Source organism: Felis catus, chromosome A3, assembly GCF_018350175.1.
Source record: "Felis catus isolate Fca126 chromosome A3, F.catus_Fca126_mat1.0, whole genome shotgun sequence".
Classification (NCBI taxonomy): Eukaryota; Metazoa; Chordata; class Mammalia; order Carnivora; family Felidae; genus Felis; species Felis catus.
The window spans coordinates 85,978,503-85,988,160 of record NC_058370.1 but is presented as its reverse complement, the minus strand read 5'-3'; the positions used below and the strand labels follow the sequence as shown (position 1 = coordinate 85,988,160).

General features: G+C 42.7%; 1 protein-coding gene across 1 annotated transcript; it reads left to right on the top strand.

Moving 5' to 3' along the window:
- The first annotated feature begins 1,843 nt into the window (after positions 1-1,843).
- On the top strand, positions 1,844-8,800 carry BMP10 (bone morphogenetic protein 10). Its single transcript, XM_023251730.2, has 2 exons — positions 1,844-2,605; positions 7,208-8,800. Exons 1-2 carry the CDS (start codon positions 2,272-2,274, stop codon positions 8,146-8,148), a joined length of 1,275 nt encoding a protein of 424 aa, XP_023107498.1. The 5' UTR covers positions 1,844-2,271; the 3' UTR covers positions 8,149-8,800.
- Positions 8,801-9,658: the final 858 nt, after the last annotated feature.

Sequence of the window (9,658 nt, the reverse complement as noted above, 5' to 3'; positions counted from 1 at the left end):
CCCCAGCGCGGATGTGGGGCTTAGGGACATTGCATTTCAAGAAGTCATAGGCATTGAAATGTGGTTATAGACATTTTGTTATTTTATATTTAAGTCAGCCAAAAATATAAACATTCTTGATGCAGCAACTGGTCCAGATGTTCAACCCCAACAGTTACTCTAACACCGAATATGGAGGATTCATGGAAATCTCAGCTGCATGTGTTCCCCCTAAGAATGCAAAACGCTGGAGTTCTGTGATGTGGGATGTCCGTCCCTCCTCCTGACCTTTGAAGCCAGTGCGCCCGGGCTGTAAGTACCGTCACTTACTCTGCTGTCCTGAGGCAGTTACACGCACATGCCTGCCATTCAGAGTTTTGGAGTGTGCGTTGACATCTCTGTGTGTGTGAAGAGAAACGGGTGCTTGTTTTGATGCAGGACATGATACAAGGGCCCCGCTGGTATGCTGTCAGAAACCTCATGTTAAAGCCCATCCCCGGGGCGGGTTGGACTCTCTTGCTTATGGACCTATTAGGGTATAATCTATTTCTACTCTACAATTGTCTTTTTAATGTGGGAGCCGGAGCCTCAACCAAGATGGAACACTGAATCAAAATCAACAACTACTCAACAAAGGCACAATTTTGAGGAGAGACTTTCCCTCAAAATACAAGTCTTTCTATGGTAGTTCAAGAAAACTGCTGTAAAGCTGCATTTGAGGGGAGGAAAGGATCAGAAGATGGTTGTGCAGGGAGCTCACAAGAAAAAGGATAGTGGAGATATTGTAGCTAACCTGTTGGGGTAAACATAGGAAAGTTTAACTCAGAAACTAGGAGAGTATTCCAGTGTATCAAATACCTGGAACCAGTCTTCTGGACACAATGCCAGCTGCCTGTAATTGCACAGGGAGTGCACTGAACAAGTCAGGAGACACCAGGCCCACCACCTCAGGGGAGAGAGCACTCCCTGGAATTTTCCACCCAGCCTGACCGCACCACACCAATACTGCCACTAACTAGGGCTGGAAAGTGATATGAACTTGATCTGTCCTTCCTAAACCAGGCACACAATCAGTTTCACCAGTTTCTCAGACAAAGGCATTTGGCATTTTTCATCTGCCTAATAATGCTGTTTGCCAAAATTTTATTTGGAACCACCTGATCAGTTTGGTTTAGCCATAAAGATGGATTTGGCAGAGATTTTTGGCCATCCTGCTGTTTCATCGCCAGGGTGAAGGACCTGGGCTTCACGTCCAGCTGCACGTCGCTGCCTGCCTCCTGACTGTGGACTCTCTAGGGAAAGCTCGGCTGGGGCTTACTTAGCCCTTGCCCCAACCTCAGGGAACACCGGTTGAAAAGTCTGTTTTCTTCTTTGTATAAGAGTCGGAATGCCTAGGTTCAAATCCTGACTCTATCACCTTGTAGCTCTGTGACCTCGAGCAAGTTATTGAATTTTAGTGACCCATACCTGCGATGGGAATAATAATAGGGTTATTAGAGGGAGCACATTTGGTGATATACACAAAGCACTTAGCACAACGCCTGTTTATAGGAAAGCACCTAAGAAATTTTAGTTGCTATTATAATGAAACACTCACCCTATGTTTCAAAAGCCATTTAACCAGATTAAATCTGTATGAAAAGGCCCTTGACCACAAAGTTTATACTTCCCTGTTTCTAAAAAGGTAAGCTTCTAAAAATTTATATAAATTCATTTATATCTATTAGCTTCACTTAGAGATGCTGGATATTTGATCTGACTTCAGAAATGTTGATGTGAGGACGGAAGCCCTATCACTGGAATTAATACGTGTTGCCACTGATGTGTATTGTGTTGATTCTTAGTATCTATTCTAGGCATGTGTGAAAGTGAACCGCATAAAAGCAGAACTTACGCATTCCTGCCAAAAGGAAGTGGATTGAAAGGAAGAGAAGCAGAGCTTCTGTGAAGAGAAAATTGTCCTATCTCTTCGCCAGTGTCAGAATGTGGAAATGTTTACAAAATGCTCATTAAAAGAAAAAAGGATCGCGAGATAGAAACAAAATCTGGTGCACAAGTTTACACTGGGGAGATAAGAAAGGCTAGGCCCCTATAGGGGATTTTGTTATCCAATTACTGCAACCTGACTTTTGAGGGGAGAGGAAGAGTGGTAGGGGGAGGGAGAGAGAGGGGAAGAGTTTCCAAACTTGTCTCCAGTGACACGAGACATTAACGCGCTACAAGATAAAACTGCCACTTAGAGCCCAGGAGAGCTAAACCTTCCCGGGTTGGCCTGGGGGCTTGAGCAGAGTCATGGGTTCTCTGGCCCTGCAACTGTGCGCTCTCGTCTGCCTGGTGGTTCACTCAGTTTCTGGCAGCCCCATCATGAGTCTGGAGCAGTCACCTCTGGAAGAAGATATGCCCCTCTTCGATGATGTCTTCTCAGAGCAAGATGGTGTCGACTTTAACACGTTGCTGCAGAGCATGAAGAATGAATTCCTCAAGACACTGAACCTCTCCGACATCCCTTCGCAGGATTCAGCCAAGGTTGACCCACCAGAGTACATGCTGGAGCTCTACAACAAATTTGCAACAGATCGGACCTCCATGCCATCTGCCAACATCATTAGGAGCTTCAAAAATGAAGGTAAGTTTACATATTATTGATAGATTCTGCTTGGATGTTTTTTCAAGAGGCGGATAAGAAAAATTACAATGCGTGGGAATAATATAGATAAGGGTGAATGCCTCTGTATAAGGGTGTATGTACATAGATACTCAAAAACAATTCACATTTTGGGTCTATACCATTTTCATGGTCATTTCCCAAATGTTATTAAAAGGCACTAAAGAATATCTTTTAATCCAAAGCCATCTTGACTTCATGATTGGGTTGTTAAAATTTTTTTGAATTTGAACAGTAAGTGATAAAAAAATTATGCTGGTCGACCACCATACTTGTGCGTGTCATTTTCAAGATACGTCTCAATTTCCGTTTGCCTTTTGATTGACTCAAAAATGCATGAACTTCTGCTTGGAATGTAAATGATGAAAACAGACAACACCCAAAAGTTGTGATTTGTGCTTCTTTCGAACTTTGAATGAGTTTCTATTTTCTGACCTTATTGAAGAAATATTCAGACAGGCTGAAAATGTATGTTTTAGAGGTTCTTCCTAAAGTTTTGGTGTGTTTGTGTGACATGTTTATCCTTGAATCACTGTTTATAATGCCCAGGAATAATGTATGACCCAGTTAATGATCCAGCTTATTTCAATGTCTTTATGAATAGTAATGTGCAAGTTTTAAATATCAGTAGGAAACCTATGGTATCTCCCCCAGCTTTATTCAGTGACTAAATCTAATGACCTAGCAAGTTAATCTTTTAGTTAATATGATACTAGTAGGCATATGTATGGTAAAAGCTGTAGATCCAAAGAAATGAATTCTTTAATATTTACCATAAGCATTAACCAGGTAGAAAAGAGGGTTTTGATTGATAGTGACCAGACGTTCTTAAAAGCAGAAAGGCAATGGCAAAGCAATAGCTTAGGATTTGGAATTTTGAGACACGGTTGACTTAGTAGCTAGAGATAATTAGTTTAATTTCTCTGAGCCTCAATTTGCTCATCTGTAAATTGGGGATAATATACCTATGTAACATAATTGAGCTATTTCAAAGAGGTTCTGAGTAAGAAAGCACTGCATTTACTATGAATTGCTGAATAAACGTCAGATATTACGAATGAATTCCTTAAATTCTAGGCACTGGAGGAAACGGGGAGTGGGTGTCGCTCAGTCCTAAAGATATCGTTTGCCTTTGAAATTTAGGTAACTGCCCAAATTTCAGATGTTTAGTAACACATTGGAAATGTTACTTAGTAACATTTAGTAACATGATGGAAATGGCAAACTGAAGTTACGGCTTCCTTTTGGGGGTGAGTCTGGATTGAAAATAAATAGCTTCCTTCCATGGGAAACCTTCCTAGTGTTTCCGAGCACTGAGCCCTGGGTGCCTGGCTGAGAGTGCAGGTGGGAAAGTGTTCACATCCCCTGGGAAAACAGGAGTGCTTCAGTTCTCCCTTCTTCCGTGGAGGATTTGCGTGAGGCAGGTCAGGAAGTGGAGTTTACAGAGCATCTGATCACTGGACACCAGCGAAAGCCGGAGCGGATCTCTCTGTGGACGCCCCGCTGTGGCGTCCTCTGCCAGTCTGCGGGTGGAGTGTGCACTGCCCTAGTGGCTGTTAACTGTCCCTCCTTTGACTCTTTGGGTCTGCACAGTGCAGCTGCCTAGGAGACAAAGACCAACCCCTCCATCCCCACAAAACAAAACACAAAAAAACCTCCTCCAAATCTAACTAATCAGGGGAAAACAAGCGCACCTCTAAGGTAGAAAAAAACCATGACTTTAATTCCTACCGCTGCTGACCTCACTTCATCGTTTTGGGGAAGTCAGTCCTCTGCACTGAGGCTTGATTTGTTCTGGTGTAAAATGAGCACAATAGCAATAAAGAGTCATTGTAAGTACTAAATAAAACAATGTTTCAAAACACCTGGCACGTTACAATATGCTCAATTAACGTCAGTTCCCTTGCCTAGAATGCAACACCTCCATCCACTACTTAGTATATTTGTACATGCTCTGCGGACTTATTTTTTTTAATGGCTTTATTGAAGTATAATAGATATACAATAAACTGCACATATTTGAAGTATATAATTTGACAGGTTTTGACATATACAAACATCCGCTGAAACCATGACCACAATCAAGATCATGAACATATTCATCACCACCCAAAGTTTCCTTGTGCTCCTTTGGAATTTCTTCCACCCACCACCATAAGCTTTTATCCTGCACTTTTGTCATGGATGGAGCAACCTGTCTACCTTCCTATTTTTGATCTTCTCATGTTCCCTGTCCAAGGAGAGTCAAGTCTCTCTATTCTTATAAGAGGGACAACTCCCAAGTTACTTGATGTATTAAGAACATATGCCATGCTCATAAATCAGTTTGATCTGATGTTCACAATCAACTAATCAATATTTTGAAAGTGTTGCCTCTGTTTAAGGCATCATGGTAGCATGGAGGCACAGAAGGAGTTTAAGGCACAGTACCTGCCAGCTTGGTCATGATCTAGTTGGGAAGACCCATTCATAAAAAGAAACCTGAAGTGGAAGGATATAAATGGCAAAGCTCAAAGGAGAGACAGAGAATAAATATTCAAGGGACCCAGAAGGCAGTGAACTTCTAGATAGGGATGTGAAGAGGGGGAAAACCCCACGAGGAGGGGCCACACACCCAAAAGGGGAGAAGACTTTCCAAGAGTCAGAGGAACATCTCCAAAGGTGCAATACACAACAAGGCAAAGGAATGTTTTGGCAAATGGTGAAGATATCAGTCTACTTTATTTTTTTTAAGTTTTTATTTATTCATATATTTTGAGAGAGAGAGAGAGAGAGAGAGAGAAAGCGAGAAAGAGAGAGAGAGCAAGCACAGTGGGAGAGGAACAGAGAGAGAGGGAGAGAATGCCAAGCAGGATCCTCACTGTCAGTGCAGAGCCCGATGTGGGACTTGAACTCACAAACCGTGAGATCATGACCTGAGCTGAAATCAAAAGTTGGGTGTTTAACTGACTGAGCCACCCAGGCACCCCTCAGTCTCCTTTCAATAGGAATTTTTATGATTTAAACTTTCAACAAATATCAGTTGGCCAATTACAATGTTCCATGTACTGTAGGGGATGAATGGCAGCTATACGTCGATCAGAAGGTTAAAGCCTGGTTATAGCTGCTTTTAAGAGTCATGTTAGAGAATTCAGATTCATTCCTTTGACCAGTATTTCCCACTGTTGGTGTTTGAGATGATTTTAGTGGTACCCAGAGAAAGCTGTAAATTATGAGACCTTATTATATATTTTCATTAACGTGGATCAGAAAAAAAGTCCACATGGCTATCACCTCAATGCCCTCATTTCATGAATGTTGTTGCTTAGGACAGAACTAAAAGAGATATTAAGTACTAAAAAAAATATTATAAAGTTAAATAAGAATATTAAAAGGTACAATCTGGAACAAGGACCACACTAAAATCAGGAATTGGTTACAGAGTTGGGAAAACTGCCAGAGGTGATAGAGAACCCCTCCATTGGTGGGTCCTTAGTACCCTGGTTTCATGGAACCCTTTGCTGGTTGACAAATGCCTTCAGGGACATTTTGTAATCATGTATTTCCTGGGGGCAAGTGTATAGAGGCTTTGGGCTCCCATAAAATTCTCAGATAGGAAGTCAACATGCCAACATTTGGAGGCATGCTTCTGAGACTAAAGGACTTTTAAAAATTTGTTTCATAAACATTCCGAGTGATTCTTATGTACCAAACTCCGTGATGGTTGCTAAGGGTAGAAGACTACCCTTGGGATAGAAGACTTCTATCCCAAGTTTCCTTTCCTCCCATTCCTCCTTGTTGACAACCACACACCCAAAATTCATCCACTGTGACCCCCTTGGTATTTGGCTATCTGGTTACCTTGTCAGATTTTGGCGTCTAGAGCAGAAGTCAACAAAATATTTCTGTAAAGGGCCAGACAGATAGTAAATATTTTAGGTTTTGGGGGCCATGTTGTTGTCACAATTCTGCCATTGTAGTACAATAGTAGCCACTGACCACACAGAAATAAATGGGTCAGGTTATGTTCCCATGATGCTTTATTTCCAGAGGTAGAGCCCAATATGGCCCACGGGCTATAGTTTGCCAACCCCCAATATAGCTGAAGGTCTTTTAATGCTCAGCCAACCATGTGGGCAATCTCCACCTATTACAAATGCACATGTGAAAAGCCATGAAGTCCTCATCTCTGAAAAACTTCCAAGAAAGAACAACCACCCCGTGTCCAATTTGACGGCTCCTCACTGGTTGGAATAACTGGGGGCTTGCCTGCACAGTCTCCAGGCTTCCTCCCAGCTCTGTCATTCTGTGGCTGATAAGCTACGCAAGCAAGGCCTGGAGAGCGGTGTCCCATTCATCAGGCAGCCATTTTCCATCTTCGCCTTGGCCACGAAAGCCAGCTGAGTATTCTACCACTGACCTTTCAGTGTTTTCTGTCAGAGAATGTTAACATTGTGTTTGCTCTCATTGATTTCTCAGTGTCAAGCTTCTCGTGCAGACAGGCCCTTTTATCACATAAATAAGCATCTGTTTTTCTCAGTGACCTACAGCAATTCTGATTTTTGTCTTTTTTTTTTTTTTCAGATCTGTTTTCCCAGCCAGCCAGTTTTAATGGGCTCCGAAAATACCCTCTCCTCTTCAATGTGTCCATTCCTCACCATGAAGAGGTTATCATGGCTGAACTGAGGTTGTACACGCTGGTGCAAAGAGATCGCATGATCTATGATGGAGTAGACCGAAAAATTACCATTTTTGAGGTACTAGAGAGCAGAGGGGACAGTGAGGGTGAAAGAAGCATGCTGGTCTTGGTGTCGGGGGAGATCTATGGAACCAACAGTGAGTGGGAGACTTTTGATGTCACTGAGGCCATTAGACGTTGGCAAAAGTCAGGTTCATCCACCCACCAGCTGGAGGTCCACATTGAGAGTAGACACGACGGAGTTGAGGATGCTGGCAGGGGACAACTGGAAATAGACACCAGTGCCAGGAATAAGCATGTCCCTTTGCTTGTCGTGTTCTCTGATGACCAAAGCAGCGAGAAGGAGCGGACAGAAGAACTGAATGAAATGATCGCCCATGAGCAACTTCTGGAGTTTGACAACTTGGGCATGGACAGTTATTCCAGCGGACCTGGAGAAGAAGCTTTGCTGCAAATGAGGTCAAACATCATCTATGACTCCACTGCCCGCATCAGAAGGAATGCTAAAGGAAACTACTGCAAGAGGACCCCGCTCTACATCGATTTCAAAGAGATTGGCTGGGACTCTTGGATCATCGCCCCACCTGGATATGAAGCCTACGAATGCCGTGGGGTTTGCAACTACCCCCTTGCAGAGCATCTCACACCCACAAAGCATGCGATTATCCAGGCCCTGGTCCACCTCAAGAATTCCCAAAAGGCTTCCAAAGCCTGCTGTGTGCCCACCAAGCTAGAGCCCATCTCCATCCTCTACTTAGACAAAGGCGTGGTCACCTACAAGTTCAAATATGAAGGCATGGCAGTCTCTGAATGTGGCTGTAGATAGAAGAGGAGTCCTGTGCTAATTTAATAACTGTAAATGTGTATATTTTGTGTTCCTATTTAATGAGATTATTTAATAAGAGTGTACAGATGATAGAGGCTTGCTGCCTTAGGGAAATGGGCAGGTCAGTTTGTTGTAGGAAATGCATGTTTTGCTAATACAATATCATCCCTTCCAATATGTTTTTCTTTGGACTTGCCATTTCTCATCAATGCCATTTCCAATAGCAAGTGGCAAGCCACACTAATTGTCCTCTATGTCAATTTGAAAACAACAGGCCCTAAGCAGAAATAGAGTGTCAGTGATAGATACTTGTGTATGTATATGTGTACAGAGATAAACTTACAAAATTCCCCTGGTTCTATAGAGGTAGATTATACTCCCTCATATGCATGACTCAATCAAATGTGTATATATTAAAAACTGATGGTATATTCTCAGTCAACTCTTCTCTGAGTAGGATTTATGTCAAGATAATTTGCACCAGGAATTTGACCATCCTATGAAGTATGACATTTCCTAAATACTATTGGAAATGTAGGTGTAGCTTTTTTTTTTTAACTTTTTTAAAGTTTATTTATTTATTTTGAGAGAGATAGAGACAGTGTGAGTAAGGGAGGGGCAGAGAGAGATAGAGGGAGAGAGAGAAAGAGAGAGAGAGAGAGAGAGAGAGAGAGAATCCCAAGTAGGCTCTGCATGATCAAGCACACAGCCCGATGTGGGGCTCGAACTCACAAAACTGTGAGATTATGACCTAAGCTGAAACCAAGAGTCGGAGGCTTAACTGACTGAACCACCCAGGTGCCCGGAAATGTAGATTAGCTTTTATCAGTTGAGTTTGTGCCATTGCTCAGGGCAACAGGACCAGGTAAAGGGTGCTGCCTGTTTAAGGAGAGGGGTTATCTGATACAGAAATCAAAGGGCTTTGAGAGGCAGTGGCCTTAAGCTACATTACCAAAGAATGAGTCCCTGGAACACCACTGCGCTCTAGAGGGCAGCGCCTGGTCAAGAAAAAAAAAAAAAAAAAGAAAGAAAAAACAAACAGAAGGAACTTCAGGATGTTCCTGAGATAACAGGACAGCAAGGCCATGTGTGTTGGCCTTTACTGCTGCAGAGGGTAGAGGAGGTGGGACGGTGCTCGCAGGAGAAGAGAGAAAAGGATATAGATGCTAACCTAGGATGTGTTTGTAGAATTATAAGCAGTTTTAACTGGAGATTTAAATCTTTTGGACAAAATAAAATTACCCAAGACCAAGAGGAGGAAAATCAGAAGGGATCTGTTTGTTGGACTCTTCTTAATATTTTTCTTTAATTCTTACTATTTCTCCCTTGCCTCTGCACCCCTGCTTTTGCTTCTTTCCACCCGTCTCCTTCCTTCTTTCTTTTCTTGCCCCAGCGTCTCGTATCCTTCTGCCATTCTTGTTTCTCCTGTCTTCATTGGCCTTTATTGCCCTTGCTGTGGGGTTGGGAGGGAACACCTGAAAGCATTTGCTGTCAGGGTGAGTGGGGTTAG

Excerpts from the sequence above, each read along its gene's own strand:
- BMP10 (XM_023251730.2), top strand. The coding sequence starts at position 2,272 with ATGGGTTCTCTGGCCCTGCAACTGTGCGCTCTCGTCTGCCTGGTGGTT. Across the intron at positions 2,606-7,207 it reads TAGGAGCTTCAAAAATGAAG|ATCTGTTTTCCCAGCCAGCC; the intron begins GTAAGTTTACAT and ends TTTTTTTTTCAG.